The sequence below is a fragment of the Lepeophtheirus salmonis genome, chromosome 2 (genome assembly GCF_016086655.4).
Source record: "Lepeophtheirus salmonis chromosome 2, UVic_Lsal_1.4, whole genome shotgun sequence".
NCBI lineage: Eukaryota > Metazoa > Arthropoda > Copepoda > Siphonostomatoida > Caligidae > Lepeophtheirus > Lepeophtheirus salmonis.
This window is the reverse complement of record NC_052132.2, coordinates 21,501,509-21,523,948: the sequence shown is the minus strand read 5'-3', so window position 1 is coordinate 21,523,948 and position 22,440 is coordinate 21,501,509. Positions and strand designations below refer to the sequence as shown.

The window sequence follows — 22,440 nt, the reverse complement described above, 5'->3', positions numbered from 1 at the left end:
TCACATTCAATTACAAGGGGGTTTTCTGTAGGGGTTTTTTTTTTTTTTTGGGGGGCGGTAGTATAAGGGTTTGTCTTGTCCCAGAAATTTGTAGAATTAATTAACAGAATACTATTTCCATGTTCTTATTTTTTATTAGGACATTTCTGGGGTGGAGTGGGATGAAAGAGTCGAAAATGAAAACATGGAAATAACATCATCGGCAGTCAAATTTTTCTATAGCATTAACGGCAAGCACCATTTCCTTTTAAACGTATCAGCTCAAATTTTGTGCTACAGGAGGATCTATTAGTCTGTCACTCAACTGTACTCTACACAAAGAAGTCCATGGGATGAGGTCCAGTGAGCTTGGTAGCCAAACACTGGGTGCAATTTATGATACACAAAAACCTTTAAATTTATAGAGAATTTACATCCCATATGAAGGACCAATGTGAATTAATCATTTCCCTGATATGTTCACTACTCTACCTATTTTGTATATGGTTCTTTATTAATGACGATAATTATCATACGTACCTATTTGTGTATACATATTGTTAATTTTTTATTGTTTAGAAACAAAGGAAAAACTAATAAACCCACATACCTATAAAGATTTTTTTTTCTTATCATTCAAAAAGGTGAAGAATTTCTAGCCACAAAATTAATTGTTGGCCCTTGATTGTTTTATGGATATATAACTTATATATCTACTAGATATAAGATAACAAGGAAACGTTAGAGGGGGAAGGAAGGAAAGAAAAAAGGATTGATTGGCCAATAAAAAAGAACTAAATCACAAGAAGAAGGGGGGGGGGGGAATAATCATTAAAAGCATGTAATGGACAACTCCTGGACATACAGCGTTGTTATTTTTTTAATTTATTTAAGATTTTTTTTGTGAAATAAAATAATTAAACAATTTGAATGTATTATATTAGTATTTCCTTCGCATTCCAATGGTTATAGACAATTGACTATGGAATGTTGTTAAGGGTATGGAAAAGACCAGAGGCAAAAAATAACTGCTTGATGGGTTGGTTTGATGTTGTTATGCCCATCGTTCTTATATTTAAAGAAAGAGAGATAAAACCATAAATTCTCATTCTACTCATCTCTTTATTCTACATAGATACATGTAAATTTTTTTTGTTTTAATTCAATGAGAGGTCATCCTTCAGGGGTCTGTGGGAAAAAGAACCTGGATCATTCTCCAACATCATAATTGTTATAAATATTCATCTTCTCTAATAAAGTATGGTACATATTGTACTGTGCGCTCAAGCAAATCAGAATATTTTTTAATAATATGAAAAACTTATTTTCTACTCAAAATATGGGTTACTTAATATTCCACTCCTTTTAAAATGGTATTTTCTTTTCCCACCTTTCCTATGACGACTTTAATAATCTTACTTTTCTTAACACAGGGTCCAGAAATTCGCTCATTAAGCACTCGAGGGGAGCCATAACCTCAGCGTGAATCCTTTCTTATAAGCTTTTATTATTATTCAAAGCCACATATAACCTTACTTATAGCATTTGCTAACTCTGTATAGGTTTATATATATATATTCTGACCTCGTGCGAACTGCAACCGTCTTTGAATAATATTCGGAATTATTTTATTATAGAATTATCATTTGAATTCTTTGTCGTTTCGAGAGTATCAAAAACTAATGTAAGCTCTTTTTTCCAGATAAAATGTTAATAAAGAGGTCAAAATTAGTAGTTTTAACCTACAAATGTATTGCTTTGAAGAAAAAAATTATGGAAGGAACAGATCATATTGTATTTAGACCACTGGACTTTTGTCAGTCATGTATGTATCTTAGTGTTGAGATTAGGTACAAGAAAAATTAAATACGGGTTTGAGTAATTTTTTTCGGACTGATATTTGACTCTGGAACCGTCTACTGAAAAATAATAATATATTTTTTAAAAGGACATATGTAACACATTATTATTATTATTTTTTCCTTTAAAGAATCCTTATTATAAATTTGTAAATGAAATTATAAATTCTGAACTTTTGTTTTTACCAGCATTTTACTATGCCATAGGTCCAGACCAAATTGGTTCGACCTAACGAAAACTATAAAGGTATCAGAGCAATCAAGGATTTATAGATGAAAGCCAAATACTTATATTTATACGTTGGGTACAAGTTGCTACTTGTAGAAGCAGATTGTACAAGTTACAATTTTTGCATTTCATAATGCAACATTGGATTACAACCTCTGTCTTTTTAATTACACTCTACTAATTAAAACTATCATTTTATTTTTATCTATTAAAATTAATCATTTATCATATAAATATTATGTGAATATTTGAACTTTACAATGTGTCACACATTACTAATAATTTTTTTTTAAGTCAGCAATTACATCATTAATATATTGACCATTTATGGAATATTATGATATTGGATTATCTTTGTCCCAAGTATCGATGCACTACTTTCAAATTTTAAATATACTTAAATATTTTTTTGAAATATTTATATGTATACAGTTGTATCGAGGCTTTTGGAGAAGGTAGGTATTATAAGAAATAGGTATAGGTACACCCATGCAACAAGTCATATTTAACATTCCAAGTAGGTATATACGTAATTATGGAGTTACGCCCTCTTATGACTTAAAAATATAATTGTCAATAAGACAATCAAGTCTGCATACAATTTGTTTGGTTATACATATTTTGCACACCTACAGGTTAAATATCCCAGTGGCTTATTGTCAAGATCATTTATAAATTATAAGTCAATGTTTTATGAGATTATTTATGGTAGGAAATTCCTTTAAAATTTGAAAAAGTTGAAATTATGCATTAATTCTGCCCTGTTTATGCAAAACACGCTAACTTCCATTTTAACAAATGATGAAAAGTTTGGTCTTAAGTGTTATGTTCTGTCCAACGAATAACATATATTGGGATCCATGAAGGCTAAATATTTTAAATTTTAGTTCTGTGAGAGTCATACGATATGTCTAACACTAAATGTAAGTAAATGTGTGCATTTTATGTAAGACCAACACTTTTAAAGTACAATAAGTCTATGAATTTTTATTGATAAAGTATAACCTTCATACTGTATTCACGCAATAGGAAATCAGAACTATAACCAGCGGCGTCCTCAGGATAATAGATGTATACTTTTTTTGGGCGGGGATTGGAATTTTAGAATCTTTAAATCAAAAAAATTAAAATTTTTGATTACTATATAATTTGCCCGAATGGCCTTTTTTAGAAAAAAAAAAAACCTTGAAAAATTCAGGGGGCTAGAACCCCTAGATCCCCACTGATCATAAGCTATCAGCAGGGTTGTTAGAATATTTTTATTTATTAAAGATTTGACAGTGAGCCAGATGCAGTCGTCAAAAGATCCACATCTGGCTTGCGAGCCATAGGTTTTTGATCCCTGTTCTAAAAAGGATGATTTTTTTTTTAAATTTACAAAAGACATTTTGAATATCAGGGAGTCGCATAAACATCACAAAGTAACTTTTCAAAAAAAAAATCAGTTAATGTGTTTTGCCTAAGCCCGACATAATTTACAAATCTTTTTCAGAGATGTAATGCATTGGTCATTGATGATAAGTATGATCTCTTGATATAGGTACTCGTACATAACATTGTAAGTACTACCATATCAGACCAACACGAAATTATTTCGTTTTGATATATTTCCTCATGAGAACAAATTATCTGTATCTTGGAATGCGCTCTTCTGCATGCGATCTCTATGGCTTATCAAATGCCCCTAGGCTTGGAGATAAAGAAAGAAAAATTAGATGTATGTACATACCTATACGAGTACACAGCAGACACATATAACATCATGGAATAAATAGAACTATAAAATTCCCCGAAAGGCTTTTTAAAGAAAGATAAAAAAAATGTGAAGACGGTTAAATGTTATTTTTTGACCTCTTTAACCCGTCGTCTCTTGAGATTGAGATCCTTCACAACAAAAAATCTATCAATTTGATCCATAGTTTGATCAATGAGTAACCTATTCGATTATCATTCCTGAAAAATTATCTCACTTAAAAGGATTGTCAAATGACCTTGAAATCAAATTTTTCATCAAAGATTCGTAAAACTAAGATTTTATATCAAAGATCTTGAAATATTTACATACTTATGTCAGTTTCTAGCTTAGGATTTTCTCGACAAAATAGCAGGGCCGTAATCATGGTGCAACTAAGATTTTCCATCAAATACTTACTTGTATCACATTCTTGCTCATGATTTTCTTGACAAAATGGAAAGGTAGTAACCAGGGTGTTTTATTGAGGGTCCTGATTGAAGTTACTCATAATTTATAGGCAGATTTATACCATGACTTAAAATTATATTAGAGGCCAAAACCCTCCTTCCCCTGAAATAGTAAACCACAATAGGTTTATCACCTCTTAGTTGATGACAACCAAGAAGGGAAGGTTTTTTTACTTTAAGGGGATTTTCTCTAAGGGCAAAACTCTAATCAACTGATTACGCAATAAACTAATTTTGGAATTTGAACTATGCGAGTAGTATACAAAGATATTTGGCTACTTTATTATGGTCAAATTTGTATGTTCAATATATATATATAGAGAGAGAGAGAGAGAATTGGCAAGTTGGAACACATTTTCTGTAACCTACCTGAGAAGTAACCTAATTGGGGACGGACGGTAGTAAATAATATGTCATCTTCTTTTTCTTAAAAGAAGACAAAGAAGGCAATATAGTAATAATTTTAACTTCCATAATGATTGTGATGTAGTGATGGATGAACTACCCATGAGTGGCTCAAATACTTTTTTGAATAATTTTTTTCAAAATTCGTAGAGGAAATATTATATTTATTTATTTTTACTCCTTATAATGTGAAAATCAGTAACAGTTATTTAACAAAAAAAATTGTGATCTATTTCATAACGCATCCCCAATCCACATATTTCTTCTTCTTTCAAGGCTCTACTTAGGTGGAGAGTAAAAGAAAGGTAGTTGTAATCATAATTTTTATTACTCTTGGACCTCCCAAGATCCAAGAACATGCCTTTAAAAGTAAAAGGACTCTCTCAATGACCAACGGCTCAAAGTTAGGAAATTGATATTTAATCAATAACCCAAGGAATTTAATTGCCTTTAAGGGCAAGCAATTAGCAAGATAAATGATAAGTCAATATATGTATAGGTAGATGCATATATATTTTATTGTATGGCACAGCTTTTAGAACTCAAAGGGTGGCTCATAATGTTTTTATATAATATTATTATTAGAATAAGTATTGATTTTTATTACTTTTTTATATTTTAAAGCTATATGAAGTAACATTACATAAATACTAAGAAGGGAAAACAATTTGTATTTCTATACTAAAAGATAGATAAAAAACGAGACAGAGTAAAGAAAGGTTTACAGATGTATTGAAGGAAGTGAGTGAGGGATGATGACGAAGTTACTTATTTTTTTATAAGCTCCGCAATGGAGAATCCACTTTTGGTTTCGGTTTTCACTGGTAACTTTGAACTGGGAAAAGACAAGGTATTGCTGTTATGGCTGGATGAACCGCCACCACTTTTAACACAGGTTTTTTTACTCTGAGACCTCTCTGCAATTTCAAGGAGCTGCCTTGGCTTAATATCTGTATGTGTAAGGAGATGCGTTTTAAGATTAGATCTCTGATTAAAATGCCGATGACAAATGGGGCATTTGTGAGGGGACTCCTCCATGTGAAGGATTTTATGCACCGCAAGTGTCCGAGATTGGCAAAATCCTTTTCCACACTCGTTGCATTTAAAGGGTTTCTCCTTGGAATGAATGTAACGATGATCACGGAGATGATCCTGCCGACGAAAAGCTTTTCCGCAAATGTCACAAGAGTATGGCCGTTCATCTGTATGCGTGCGTTCATGGATGAGAAGATTGTAAGATTTTGTGAACTCGCGGTTACAGTATTTGCAGATGAATCTCTTTTTTGGTCTGGAGGCTCTTCCTGTAGAGGTGCGAAGGAGTCTTGAGTCGTAGGATGGAGGAGGTGGTTGTGATGCTGAAGGGTTGTTGTAAATGGGTGAGGCTGAACTGGAATTGGGAGTTGGAGGAGTTTGCGATGGAGCTGAAGCAGCTGCTGCCGCGACAGCAGATCCTAGCCATTGGCGCATAAGAAATGGAAGTCCGTATGTGTGTGGGAGTCCAAGGCGGGGAATAAAGGGAGGTGTAGGGGGTAGAGGTGGGGAGTTTGAGGCAGCACTTGCAAGATTTGAGTAGTCAAATCGAGAGGAGCTCTTTGGTGGTTTCAGAGAAGAAGAATTGTCTTCAGGACTCCTGGGTGGTGAGGAGGAAAGAACTTGAGAGAATGCGGATCTCTCCATTTCATGATGGTAAGATCTTGCGAAATGAGGATGTGATGAGAATAGAGCGTTGTATGTGGGTGGAAGAATCATATTTGGAGAGGATGTAGTTGACGGAGGTGAAAACTTGGATTGTTCCATAGAAGAAAAAGATGACTCAAAACCGAATGCTTTTAATTGTTCAGTGGGCGTTCTTGGTGGAGTTATTATACCATGATCAGATTCAGGAACTAAAATGTTTAAACAAAAAATTTCAAGTTATTAATTATGTTTCATTTACTATGGTAGGTGTAATTGTCTGTTTGAGCATTATTACCTTTGTGTTTAATGTCCATGGAGGATCTTATATAAAAATTGTCGTTTGGTAGGTGTATTGTTAGGATTCAATGAGGAGATTGGGAGTAGTAGTACTGGTAGTCGTAAGTAGTAGGAGTAATAATGAATACGCTCTAGGTGGATGGAAGTTCTACTTGAAACTGAAATGAGCGGTAGTTGAAACTTTGCTACTAATGAAAGGAACAGAGAGAGAGGACCCCCAACTCTTGGTTCCTTTTCTTTAGGTAGTTAGCTACTTCTTACGGGCGCTCCCTTTATTTCGGAAGGCGCTCTGACTACCCGTAGAATAACTACCATTCTACTTTTTAAAAAATAGAGAAGGAGAAGAAGTAACCACACAAGTGCCTACCATTGGTTCACCGTTTTTCGCTACCACGATTACCTCCTCATTGGAGAAAAGACCTACTTCAAGAACCGCCCGTTTTTATTCTTTTTATTTTCCCTCTTTCTGAGAGTTGGTACATGCCTAATACAACTACTGTATGGCTGTTTGCTGCAGTTAGAGAGAGAGAAAAAAAGTCACTACTTCTCGTCGTCTGCGGAAGCCCTTTCGCTACTTAGCGGAAGACATTAAATATTATACAAATAACAATATATGCATATGATTATACTTACCTACAACTATTTTTATATAGGTACAAAAATATCTATTTGCATAGATATTGAAGGTGAGGCAGGCAGGCTACTATTTATGCAAATATCGATGGTTATTATTTATTCGTGTTTTTTCTACAGACATGAAGTCATTATGGATTCCATTTATTTATGTTATGTTTTTATGTACCTTATAGATATATCTTTGAAGGTAACATAGAGTAAAAGAAGAAGCAGTTGCAGTCTCTCTAGAAAGGCACACAAACCCCCTCATAAAATAATAAAACAAAATATATATACCACGTCAAACTTTTTTTCCCCTCTCCAAATATACATGGAGGATGACTTTTTCATCCTTGAGATCCAAAATATATTTATCATAATATAATTTAAGAGAAAAAAAAACCAAAAATTAGAAGAACCCTTCTTGATTGATTTATCTTTTCAGTATATATTTACATCAATGAGTATCTTTTTTTGCTGTGTACAAGTTGTAACTTGCATAAACCAAATTTGTACAAGTTGCATTCCCCAAAATGAAATTTATGACTTTCAGTACTTGTAATAAGTATAATAAAATGGCAGTAGATAAATAAATGCTGTATTTTTTTAATTATTTGAATTCAATAACTAATTGATAAGCATTATGTGGTATACAGTGCCTTAACTACGGGGAGTAGCATTCGGGAACCGTACCATCCCAACAGTAATATAAACATAAACATAATTTAAATACACTAAAACTTGCTAATAGTGACCTTTAACAAAAATTATTGAGCTTAATATAAATCTTTAATAAATTGTTCCTTCTAATATTATAAAACATCCAAAAATGTCAATAATTTTTTTTATTGTTAAATGTAACTAGTCAAAACTAAAAAAAAAAAAATCACGGCCCCCTTAGAATTTGGAGTGCCCCCCACTCCTCCTTAGATATAGATCTGGCTACAATTCTGCTGATACGTAAAATATGTAGTCATCCACTAGTCCGTAGTACATCCAGGGTGTTGATAGCTTTCATTATTTGTTGGGGGGTGGTTAAAATTATCAGCATCGTAATATAATTATTTGTATAAATAGGTTTACATATATAGGTATGATTTCATGGTGGGAGGGTTAATGACGTCACTGGCTACATCACCTGTAAAAACAATCGTATATGATATACTAAATAATACTGTTGATAATTGAATATTTTAATGGATCTTATGTTGTCATTAAATGCTTGGCGTTATGAGACATATTTATATTTGGGATTTTTTTTTAAATTGGATTTTATGAACCACTCTTTTGATAAATTGATATTATATTATATCTTGTTCAATATTTTTTATTCATCAAATAGCTATTCATTATAAATTGCTTTATTTTGTCATATTTTATGTTGACTATTTTTTAATGAAGTTTAAAAATTTTAAGGTTGATGCGGAATCATTGATCAGTATACCATAAACATTATATTTATTCATTATATGTACATCAAAAAGAACATGTTTGAACTATGCTCTCCCAACATTTTGAGAAAAAAGAACCAAATTTAAGAACCAGACTGTATGTTGAAATTGAATTAATTTACATTGGAGCTTTCTTGACTTCCTTGTTTTTCTTTTTAGAAATAGAGCTTTTAAACTTGTTGATTATAGGTAGTCACATAATTATTCTCATTATTACTAATGATAATAATTACATGTTATTATTTCCTGGAAGGGATAAGAATCTTAACACTGCGGAAACTCTTTGATTTAATTAAGGGAGAGAAGCGCATCATCTTTTTGGTTGATTTGTTTCATTTTCTTGTTTTCTATTCGGCTCATCAACCAAGAGTTTCTTTCTCTCTTTCTTTCTTATTTTATTGTTCTTTATTCTTTTGAAGGATGAATAGAAGTGCCGTGAATGGTTGTTCCAAAGTATACATATATACATTTGGTATGATGTGCAATGATTGTATACATCAGGAAGGTTTGTTTACCAACTTTTTTTCGAATTTCGATTACGGCCAGTGCAGAAAGGTTGTCAAGTGGTATGAAAATAATCACTGCAAAATGTCATTGATCTACAATAAAGGTAAATCATTATTCATTATCTTTATTAATAAAGCAAATGTTATATGTATAAATGTATGAAAAACATACATCCGGTGTACTGTTTTTAATGATCCCTGATCATATACTAGTACAGTATAAGGAAAAAAGAGCTAAAGTACTCCCTGCCTCCTCAAATCATATTAAATCTTTTGTTTCAAGCTGTTTTTTTATTCTTCAGGAGAGTAACATCAAGAATTTGTTGGAGAATTATCCTCTATATTATTAAAACAAAATTTGTATTTTCGTCGACGCTTAATAACTCTGGGCATTGCTGGATACTACCTCTAGTTTGACTAAAATCATATTGATTTACATTTTTCTAAACTATAAAAATTATTAATGATATTACGAAGTTTCGAGTATTTTTTTACATTTTCATGTAAAGTTATTCTCTAGTTTTGCTCTATAAAATGGCTCTAGGGAAAAACTTTATAATTTCTTTATATATAAACAGCTTTATATTAGTGTAATATTGTATATGTTGTGTACAAGTTGGGATGTTTGTACAAGTTGTAACTTGTATAAGCAAATTGACCCGTTTTAATTTCTTAGTCTTAAATGTATTACTTGATTACAAAATTGGTCATTCTAATTATCAAATATTAACTGATATTATCATTTCATTTTGATTAAAAGTACACGGTTAAAAATTTTATTTATGAGTTATATAACTATGGGAATTTGAACTTGAATGTGTGCCACATTAACCTTATATTTTAGTATTTCTTATCAAAATAGTCCAAAATTACAGCATTAACATATGCATCATCAATGGAATATTCAATAATTGCATAATCCTCATCCTATGTAGTTTAAATCCTTTATTTAAAATTATTCATCTCATTTTTGGATTGCAACTTTTACAATTTGCTTGTACAAGTTACAACTTGTACAAAATTTAGGTATGTCTATTGAAACTGCTTAATGCAAAATATAAGAAGGAATCTTGTTTTGAATCTTTATGGACTAAATAAAGGCCCTTTAGTCAAATTTTGATCAAGATGTGCAATCTATGGATGACACCGTTAATAAAATATGGCATATGTTATAATCCTACAAATTGACAACTCTTCCGCACTACCCATATTCCAAATTTGAAAGAAGCCGACAAACAAACCAGCCTATTTATTGCAATCCTATTTGTTACCAAATCATGGGGATTTTAGAATTTGACCACTGTCTGTTCAATATGTATTTTTACAGCTATAAGTAATGATTGTACGTATGGATCCTCATAATGGGCTCCATATAGACAAATAATAATCATAATCATAAAAAGAGAGATGAGATGAAGAAAAGAGAAAGTTTTAAAGTATTATTAATGTACGCATATACCTATTCACAGACGGAAAAGAGAGAGAGAACACTAATAAAATAACAAAATAAATAAAAGTCCATAATCCACCCAAATATGGTTAAGCATATAGGTATATATATTTATATATATACATACCAATGAATGGTTGTATCTATGAGTACAATGAGTATTTTCTTTCTTTAGTTTTTTAGTCACGAAACCTTTCAACTTTTTCTTAGAATGTCATTTTGTTATTAATAACCTACCTATATATAATAGGGTGACCCATGGAATACTAGAGAAGACATATGGCACACCTGAATGAAGACTTTGTTAATACCAGCTGTCTGTTATATGATTTTGTGGAATATAAAATGAATTATTACTATAAAGAGGAGACCTTCTACATTTGAAATAGTATTACTGTAGGAAAGTTATTATAATTATATTTGAATTCATATTTATTTCTTTTATTATGTATTTTTAAATTAATTAACTCACCAAAATTGACAAAAATTCTTTTTTAGAGGGAGATGCTAACACTCACACAACTCATAACATAAGGAATAAAAAAGAAGAAAAAGCACACGCGTCAACCGTTTTTCCTTTTCTAATTGCTATTCTTTGTTCTTTTCTTTACACAGATAACTTCTTTACACATGAAATAATCACAAATGCAACTTAGGTTTTCAAAAAAATGACCCAATCAATGTTAGTTATAGGTTTAATATTTTGAAATTAACATATCATTTTTACGAATAAAATATATGTCTACTTTTTCTATACTGTGATTTAGTTATTTTTAATTTCGCTTTACCGGCCATTTCATGAACTATTTGAAAAAGTCATTGAACACCCCGGACAGAATGTAAAAAATGGACGGTTAGTCTTCTTAGTCTATATGTATAGTTGTGGACAGAACAACCTTACTCGGGATCAAGAGTAGGGCAAGATTTTGAAGGGCCCTACTAAGACAAGGCCAGTGATATATGGGGGATCTTCGAGGGAGATATTTGCTCCATTACCAAAGCCATTTTTTTATGAAGGAAATTTCGAGTCTTTTTTTTAATCCTCCTTATTTTTGATAAATATTTATATTTTGAAAATATTTATTAATTTATGAAAAATATAATCCTTGCAGGTCCTATTTGTATAATCCAGGCCAAATGATCCCAATGATCTCGCCCACTCTAAAAACAACCCCCCTATCTCTCACTTATACCTGTGTGCCCCCTTAACATATATCTATACTTATGTAGAAAATATGTTAAATTATCCCGTCTCACCATTAACGACACTGATTTGCCCCTTTGTGCATGGAATGCATGCGTCAGCCCTGTCTCAAGAACCACATCCCTACCTATAAGTACATATATGGTGCGTCAACATAAAAAAAAACTAGAGAAGGACCAATTCCCAATTTATTGTTTACTTCACATATATGTACAGCCCAATATTTCATACACATATTTTAGTTCATTATAGGGCTCGTATGAAATTTTGTGGGATGAATCAAGATACTCAAGAATTTTAGTTATAGTTAAGTAAGTACCTTCATTTCATTTAAGAGACTCAAATTGGCCCCAATATTGGCTTTCAATAAAATTCTGTCAGTTTCCCATTTATTTGTTCTGACGATCAATTTTGACTACTCCAACTGCAATTTGCTGCACCTCCAAATGTTTAAATATAATAGTTGGTAAAGTTCAAGTTTTTTTTAAAGAAAAACTATTCCAGATTGTTTTTGCCTTGATGGACTACAAATATATTGCTTACATTAATTATAGTTCAAACTTGTTAGGGGAGCGACTTTAAAGCATATATACGTCAAAATATATTTTATCTTCAAAATCTTTCTTTTTCAAATATTATTGTTTTGTTTTTATTTGACTCAAATGCCAAATTATAATCTTTGATACATCTTACATATAAATAAAGCCCAGATGAAAAAATGTTCATATCAAAGAAAATGGAAAATTTGCCTCAGGTGAAGATGTCTTTCCATTTACAAAATAAATATAAAATTATTATCCATTAATTGAATAGAGCTTTTTCTTTATTATGAATAAACTTATATACAGACATCGTTTAATTTAATTAATAAACTATGAATATGATTGAAAATGTAAAATAAAAGGCGGCGTATAAAAATAAAATTTGCTCATGACGTTATAAAAAATAATTATGTAAATATGAGAGACAGCATATCTGCTGATGATATATTTATGTATTTAAAAGGAAATGCAAATATATAAAATGTATTTTGTTGAAGGCTGTCAATGTTTATACATCGTCCTCCCCCTAATCAGTTATCTCTTGTAAAGCTGTGAAGAGTTTATTACAATTATTAAATAAAGTTTCCATAAATGCAAAGAATTGGGTAATTAGGGAATAAAAAAGCAGTAATTAATTTACAATCTTGATCTTTTAGGAAATATTATTTAACTCATTCAAGTGGATCACCATGAAAACGAAATATAGAGATGTTCTATCATGTGCCTTTTTTTTCATTGTAGAAGATATAATTTAGAAACTTTTTCACCTATTTGAAATGTAACAACATAACATTAATATTCCTAGATACTTCCTTCAAGAGAACAAATAAATAAAGTATGTATAATAAATAATCAGTGAGGCATAATATGTGTCCCGCCAGTATGTAGATATAAAATACCACAGAAAATGAATGTGGTAACCCTAAAATGTAGAAGAATGTTTGGGAGGAGATCGGCTTTATAGTTGTCATGACGTTTTATTAGATCAGCAACAAATAGCTTTGAGAGTATGGAAATAAACACAAATAAAAACACGGGCTAGAATTACTCCGATGTCGATCTTCAATTCTACTCCAAGTCCAACAAAGACTTAAATTTATAACTCCCATTATTGTTACTCTTAGTCTTTCTTGAGCAGACGTACTATTAATTACTCTATACTTAGATGTTCTTTCTTCAAGAATTAAATAATAATGACAAAAGCATTGGAAAATAAAAAATCTTGTTCAGATTGCCAGCTGGAAAAAGCCGCTCCCATTTTTTAGAACATGTTTTATACACCTCTACAAATAATGCTGCTCGTCAACTAACATGATTTTGAAGTGATCAAGCCATTCTGGGGATTTTTTTTTAGATGGCTGCAAATATCACTTCAAATTATCTAGGGGGGGAGGGGGCATTGTACTTTTTTTGAAAGACAATATCTGGAAAAAGTCACATGATTCTTTTTTATCATTATGTGACATCATTTCACCCAACTTATGAATTGATTCTGGTGCTCTATTAAATAACATATCATTTGATTTCCCAAGAGTTACTTGATGCCCAGGGACGTCTGCAGAGAGTTGGTTGTAAGAACTTACAGGAACCAACAATTTTTTGGTCATTAATATTTGAATATTATAACTTTGTATGAAAAATTTCACTGGAAAAACGGGTAATTTTCACTTTTCTTTTCTAATAAATATTTATTTGTCAATATTGAGGCCCTACTCAAAAAATTTAAAGCCAATACTTTCCCAAAAGAAAAAATCTTTTCTATAAAATTAAGCCCTTCCCGGAAAAAAATCTTGCAAAAGGCCCTGTCACGCCCTTATTGAGTTTTTCCAAGAGTTTGAAAGTACGGGTCTAAAACATGGAATGAAATCGTTGATTTGGCAATTGGTTTGATTAAATTGTTTAAAAAGTTTATTTTGCTCTAAAGAATTGAGACAAAACAAAAAGTGTTGCAACTGCCCTTGATGGGATCCCAAGGGTACTTAAGTTGAACAAGATTTATTACTCTTTGTGTTCAATGATCATTAATACTTGTGTATTTTGTACATTTTTTTAATAATACTGTGAAACCTATATTTAGCGGTCAGGCAAGGGACACAGAAAAAGTGACCTCTTTGTGTAAGTGACTTTTTAAACTAGGTTTCCTATTTTGTAATAATTCTAAAATGGAAAACTAGATATGGAGGCTTAGAGTAGGGATTAGCTTAAAAAAAGTGGCTGTTATACCAGGTTTGACTGTATTATAAATTTCATAATACCCAAAATAAAATAAACTGAGTTTAAGATTATAAACAGCCAAATTTTTATTTAAAAACAAGAATTTATGACTTTAAAATTAATTCATACTTTATACATTAGATATATTTCTACATATAAACAAAATTTAATAAATTTTATCCTCTAAAATAAATATTTGTGGTTGAAATTTGGATAATTTTTGTTGTTGTACATACCTATGTTCTGTTTATGCATGTCATAAACCGGTAAAAAATCTTAATAGCTTACCTGGAAATGCTTTTTTTTGATATATACAGATGCAAAGTTTAAAGGTTTAAATTTATGGGATTTCTTTAATAAAAACCTATTTATTTGAATGCATGAATTTTTATCTAGCCAACCTATAACCCATAATGAGGGTAGTAGTACAACCATTGTAAATATAAATGATTGCAAGTTAGACAAACAATAATATGTTGAGCACAAAGTTATTAACCAATCTATTTAGTTTTGTACTGATTTAAAAACTTTTTACAAAGATAGAAATAGATTATGGTCTATCAAATATATTTCATAGACCAGGATTTGTGCTGGTAAAAAATAAATAGTTTATAAAACTCTGGCTTAGGTAATATTTAAATCTCGATAGCTTATTCTATTAATACACTCCAGAAATAAACAATTCAAACCACTGAAAATCCCAGAGATTAAGATCAGGGGATTGGGGAGGCCAAAAATCATTGGGTCAGAAATTTATGTTTTTTTGGTTCCAATTTTATTGGTCTACCACTTCTAGGCCGATCCCTGAGGCTTTTCGATCATCCACAAGCTTTCTGATCTTGTACACTGTGTCACGCTTAACCTTAAGCCTCTTATCTATGATAGAGTTGCTATGGCCGGTTGATATCTCCAACTTTTTCCCTTCCATTTTTATTAATAGTTAACATATAACAATGATACAACACTTTTTCATTAGCTAAGAAATCAAGCTTCGGCTTATATAAATGGAAAAAATTGATTGGAACTTTATAAAATCTCGTAAATTACTGTCAAATGTGGTCAAAGACTTTTCAAATGCCCGGTATATGATAGATATTAGAATAAAAATATTAGAAAGAATAAATATCAAAAATATGCTAAAAAATGAAAATAAGGATTAATTTGTTATTATGGTGCAAAAAATAATATAAAACTATGTTCATTATTTACTCAAGTCTTTTAGAATTCATTATTTTGCTTCATACTGTTACATAGGTTTGTATTTGACCTTTAATATTGGAGGTAAAACCTACCTGTTATCGATCCACGAAAAAACGTCCAATATTTTAAAATTATCTCAAATACCCAATTACACTATCCAACAAATATTTGCCTTTGGATTCAAATGGTTCAGATTACTATTATTTTAAGAAACATGTAAATTACCTTTGTAGTACAAAATTTATGTTTTTGTGGTCTACAGAGAAGCACCAGTTTATATAAGTTATTATAAAATCTTGATAGCGTAATAATTACAGAAGAATATTTCTTTCAAACAACAAATCTTAAATAATTTTTCAAATATAATTTTTTTAATATGCTCTTTTTCTATGATAAAGCTGTATACAAACTATATTTGTTTTTATTATGATCATGAGTGAGGAATTTATTAGACTTTTATAGAAAGGATCAATTCTTTTTTTTTTTTTTTTGTATTTGCAAGGCATTTTCTATGATTAAAAAAGTACATATAAATGGTTAAAATATTTTTTGAATCTGGAAACCTGTATCTTCGAAAATCATTTATGCTCTTTTCTCTTATTAAGAACTTTCGAAGCTAAAAATAATGCTATATTTTGTAAATCTTGGGAAAGATATTTTTTTTTAAACAAACCATTGCCACTTCATCAAATAGTCTGTGGCTTAAGATACAAGCTTTTATTTTCTCAACCTACTTACGAGTATATACAGTGATTCAATTTGGGAGCATTTAGTTAAAGAAAGAAACCAAAAATTAACATGCCCAATTGAATTTTTTTGAGGGAGAGCAGCTTAGCTGTCATGACGCTTCATTAGATCAGCTACAAGCAGCTGTGACGAGGAGATAAGGAGAGATGGAAATAAATATGTTCATAGGCATTTGATATACGAAATAATAATAGAGTCCTATTAATGAAATATTACAAGCGTGTGTGTGTTTTGTAGGAGAACTGTTTGTTTTTGTTATTGGTCCCTCATGTATGTATATTATAATTAATGTGCATTTTCAGTATATGTTAAGATATGAATAAAATATGAAAGTTGGTGTGTTAAAATGAATTTTGTTTGTTTTATTAGTGAGCGCTCTTAAGACTAAATTAGTAATCATAAAATATTAATTTTTTTTCTCAAACTCATTATTATTCTTTTATTCTTGAGGAGAGAACATGAATTGATATAAGTATTGAGTAGTTAGATGTGAATGTGCTTATGAAAAACGCAGAGTAATACTGAGGATTTCTTGGGGAGTTATCTTATATTAAATTAAAGAAAAATTTGTCTTTAAACCGATACCTTATTATTCTGGAAAATGCGGGTCACTACTATTAGTTGTCTATAAAAGAGATACAAAAAGAGATTATCCAGAGAATACTTTATACATGGAATGCATACTTTTTTCCCCGTAAACTTTTTTCCCTCTTAATCATTAGTAAACAGGTTATAGAATGAAATAGATAATTGAAATAAAACAATTACATAATTAATATCTCAGGAAATTAAAAAGTTATTTTTACTATTAATTTCATTAATATTATCACAATAATTATTATTGAACAAAATTCTTCTAATTCCTTAAGACAACATTCATTAAGCAGGAAAAATAATGTGCATTTCATTAATACAGAGTATTTCTTGGATTAGCTTACAAATGAGCAAGTTAATTTCATAATCCTCCATTGTATATATAATTGTGTCTTTGGCTCTCTGTTTTATACCCTCAAACCCGTGCCTGTTTTATTGGGCACTTGTTCTAGGTCTAAAAAAAGGGAACCCCACATTGTAGATAGTTTTAATCAAATGATAAAAAATACATGGTCCAAATAAATTTTACAAATCCCTTTTATAAAAGTAGGTCATACTAAAAATTACATTGACCATAAAAAAGAGCTCCTCTTTTAGTGAAATAACGGGCCCTCTCTAAGTTTAACAGTTCAATAATTTTTTTTAAATAACTCGATAATTTCCTCTTACAAAATAGATTCCAAATTAAATTCAAACTTAAAAGTTATGGTAATGAGCCCTGCATATGCCCCTTTGCAGTAGGCCCCACTCACGGTTCAACCGACCTTCCCAGTTTCAATTATTTGTTTAAGATATGATGTCTTTAAATTAATGTATTTTATTAGTTTTTAGTATTAATTCTTTACAATCTCTTTTCATCAATGCACAAGCTTTTATTTTCTTATACTTCACCGAAAGAAACTTTAGAATGCTTAATTTTTGCTAATCTTATAATTATGATAAGCGTATTTTGTTAATTGCTCAAAGGCGTGCGATTTATATTATCCATTTTAATTTTTTTATCATTTTAGCGACTAAGCGATGAATAAAACATCTTGGGTGTCTCTGAGTTAGAGTATGGGCATTGCACTTTTTTTAGGATTTCTTCTTCTGTTGGTAATTTATATCAATATCCCTTCCCTCATACATAATTACTCATTAAATGGTCGGTATAAATGCACAATATATATAATTAGCTCTATTTTACAGTTTGATTTACATATTATATACTTATGTATAATAATAATCATTACTAAACGACCTTCTATTGCCTTAGAGTCGTAACTTTTTTTTTTCTTTTTTTTTTGAACTACCTTGACCGCCCTCTTTTTTTTCTACAAACTTTTTTATATTGTTATTGACAAATCTATCTTTTTTAGCATCACATTGTTTTATTTATTACTAGCAATTTATGTATTTATGGCTGTAAATATAAAGTTATTAATACTTACATGGAGGTCGCTACTAACGGATTTAATAGTTTTAGAAGATCATACGACCTTAAAAGAATAGACAATCCTTTTTAATAGAATTGGCGATTTAACTCCAGCTCCGTATTATTAATTAAGTCATTTATGTAAAGAGACGATGGAAGAAATATGCCCTCAATAATTCATGCCAACACTACATAACTGGGGCCGCAATAATGGTTCCAAGATAAAATTGCAACCTCTCCCCTATATCCGAACAAATCACACAAATAATATTTTCTCTGCTTTTTTTGCTAGACATAAGTAGAAACATCATTTTATCTTCTCTACTCTTTTTATAAAGTGAACCTGATTATATATAATGGTTGTTATCCTCATCTAAGAAAAGTATGGAGAGAAGCTCTCGCCCAAAGACTGGCTTGTCGCTCCCTCTAATGGAGGAAAAGTCGAATACAATGTGAAGGCAATAATTGATCGAATTCTTGGGCTAATTTACACCAACAGATCTATCACCATTCCAGTTTGACTGGAGGAGATGATTGTGCGTTTCCTGAACACTATAAACTAATGAATTTGATTTTTATTCTATTTTACTTGCGTCTTTTAGTAAGATAGGAAAATCAAAATTTCTCCAATTTTATTTTCTACTGTAGCTAATTGCGAGCAAATGTTTGTCCATTTTATTAAATGGATAGCTCCTAGTTTTTTATCTTATTTTAAATTATGTTTTCTCCTGTACTATGCTGTCAGACCGTTATTTTTATTTACTGAATAAAAAGTAATTTGAAAAAATAAAGTCATTTCTGTAATATTGAAATAATTTAAAAGAAAAAAATCTTTGTTTAAATGACAAACCGTTACCTTTATTGCATCTCACAACTTTCAGTAAAAAAGATACAAAAAATGTCAAAATCAGTCAATTCTTCCCGGGTTGGTAATTATAATCTAATAGTTATTGTGGATTGAACAACCAAATGTTGTGTATTTTGAGATATCTGAATAAGTAGGTGATAAATACATTACAGAATCGTCTATAAAATTGTTAGGAGGGACAAGAGATACGGGGAAGCATTAAGAAAATTAGGCAAAAATACTTTTTGAAGCAGATTTATTCAAACTGATTTCATTGGTCAAAACAAAAATATCTAATCATTCAAAAACTTACTTTTGCTATTCAGAATCCGTTTTTACCCAATATCTCAAAGAAAAATTGACAAAAATGATGGATTTTTTTCAAGAAAAATTGTTATCATATTATCCAATTGCAATATAAACTTTGTTGTATTCTTTGACTTTTGAAAAAAGGCCCATTTTGCAACTTTCTGCACTGAATGACTTCCATATGATAATAAAATTATAGAATTGTTACATTTGCAAAAAATATGTTGCTCGCCAAAATTAATCATCTCCTACAGTTAGACAAGTACACTATAAATGTTATAAATCACTAACAAAGGGTTACCCGTCGTTGTTCAGGTCAAGGAGGGAGCAGGAAATCACACTGACAATGGTGAATGCAATTTTCCTAATGTTACGGCCTCTACGTCGTGGGTGAGCGTTAGGATATTCTATTATGCAATATAATATAGCGCCTGTATAAGAAATGAATTATTATGAATTAAAAAAAAGTTTTGTAAAATTCAAATAATATACCAACATATATGCATGAAAAAAAATTCTAGATGAGAAATCCATATTTTGTTTTTTTTTTTAAATTGCCCAGTCGAAATTCCCGAAAAAAATTGTAAAATTTTGCACTAATTTATCTAAAAAAAGTAGTTAATAGCATTTATTGAAATTCTAAAGAGAAAGTCGAACCTACTAAAAAAATTATACTTATAAAACCAAAAAAAAATATGGAGAATAATATCGTCGAAAAAATAATCCTGAATAACTGGTTCATTTTTGAAAATATTGCAAAGATTATGAGCTAAAATGTTTTGGAAATTGAAAATACCTGAATTAATAACCTTTAGATTTTTATTTCAAAAATGCATATAATTTAGGCATTTCTTGTTAAAAAATGAAAATTTACGTTTGATGAAAAAATAAGAAAAGGATTGAAAAAATATTCAGAAAATGACTAATATTTTAGTTAAACTTTAATTTTCATGTGTCATATTTATATGCAAACAAATCTCCTGACAAATTTCTACATGCTTTATATTATATACAAATCCAAAATTTAATTCTCTCCTTGCATTTTCTTGCACTTAAAAAAAAATGAAAGTGCTATTTTCTTATTTTGCTCATAACTTTTTGATTTTTAATAAATTTAGAAAACATGATGATTTGTATAGTAGTTTTTTGAGACCAAAGTCACTTTTTTATTCATAACTTAACCCCTTATTAACTAGTCTCCTTGATCTATTTTTTTTTGGTGTGTGTGTGTTTGGTTTGGGTATAAAATAAACTCCCGCCCCTTATATGACCCCCCCCCACACTCTGTCGACATCCCCGTTTTAGGTTGTCCAGGTTCAAAAGAAACACCCATCCTAAGTTTCAGCCTCCTAGACTCAACGGTGTGAGCACCATAAAAGAGAAGCCCACAAAATCTATTATGTATATACAGATGGTATAGAACAAGACAAATTATCTAGTGTCCTGCGGTCCGAACCCATTATCTAGCGTCCTGCGGTCCGAACACAAGTGTTGGTAAGTCTATTAAGAAGTTTTAAAGGTATCGTTATTTTATTAAAAAAGGTGGCAATTTAATTGACATTATATTGTATTCAATAATTTTGTGTTATTAGTTGATTAAGTAATTATTTATGGGTGACTCTGCAAAGGTCTTAAAGATATTTGTTTCCCGAATACCCGTTTCCAATCGACCAATTTGAACAAACCACACCAATTTATAATTCTAGCATATCGTTACATCTGATAGTACTATTTTTAGTTTTAGAACGACATTTTTTTCCACATTCCATAGGCGCTCAGTTCCAAATAAAATTGACAAATTGTGGATATGCCCGATACTCAGTGTACCAAAGTTTGGGATCATTTTATACAAAATAGAAAACCAAACAGGGGAAATGAAAATATTGCGGCAAAATTATAATAATAGATTCGGTGAAGACATGAAGAGAAAACATGAAATTAGCATAGATGAAGACGAAACATCTCAGAAGAAAACAAAAGCTAATGGAAAATATTTCAACCAAATAACAAACCCTAAAAAATATCTTCATGAAAAAATGGATTTTATGTGTGCACATGATAACATGTAATTCAATTGTATTGCTTCTAGTGAAACTTTACAATTTTTTATTAAATAAATCTGGTTATATTCTACACAAGTGCCACTCTGAAATTAGAAAAAAATGTTATTGAGCAGGCCAAAGATGTGACCAATTCTATCAAACAAGACATTAGAATTAATAAAATTATAAAAGAACTGTTCAATATCACTGGACGAATACACAAGTATCCGAAATGGGTAAGTCACTACATTGAATTAAAATTAATGGAAAATTGTGATTTTCCATTAATTTTCGATTGGCATTGACACTAATTTTTATGAAGCTAAGAAAAATTAATATAATAACATTTTTTTTCTACAGACTTTAGATGAATATACATCTTCATATGGAAGAAAGAAAACACTTCAATCTAGGAATTGGGCACAATTATGGTACACTGGTAGTTACTAAAGCAGTTGTTGCTCTGACAAAACATTTAATGAAGTTTCCAATTGATTAGGATCATAATATCATTGATTCAACGAAGGTGGAGCCCGCGTTATGAATAAATTTGGATACTTAATTAAACCCATTTTATTAGCATAAAATGTATTAAGCATGGAACTCATTTGACTGTTACCAAAGTCTTTTTTGAAAAAAAAAAATATATATATATTG

General features: G+C 30.4%; 1 protein-coding gene across 1 annotated transcript; it reads right to left on the bottom strand.

The window, feature by feature from the left end:
* Positions 1 to 5,168: 5,168 nt before the first annotated feature.
* On the bottom strand, positions 5,169 to 6,850 carry LOC121132420 (uncharacterized). Its single transcript, XM_040727810.2, has 2 exons — positions 6,647 to 6,850; positions 5,169 to 6,560 (listed from the first exon to the last, which is right to left on the bottom strand). Exons 1-2 carry the CDS (start codon positions 6,663 to 6,665, stop codon positions 5,443 to 5,445), a joined length of 1,137 nt encoding a protein of 378 aa, XP_040583744.1. The 5' UTR covers positions 6,666 to 6,850; the 3' UTR covers positions 5,169 to 5,442.
* Between the last annotated feature and the right edge of the window lie 15,590 nt (positions 6,851 to 22,440).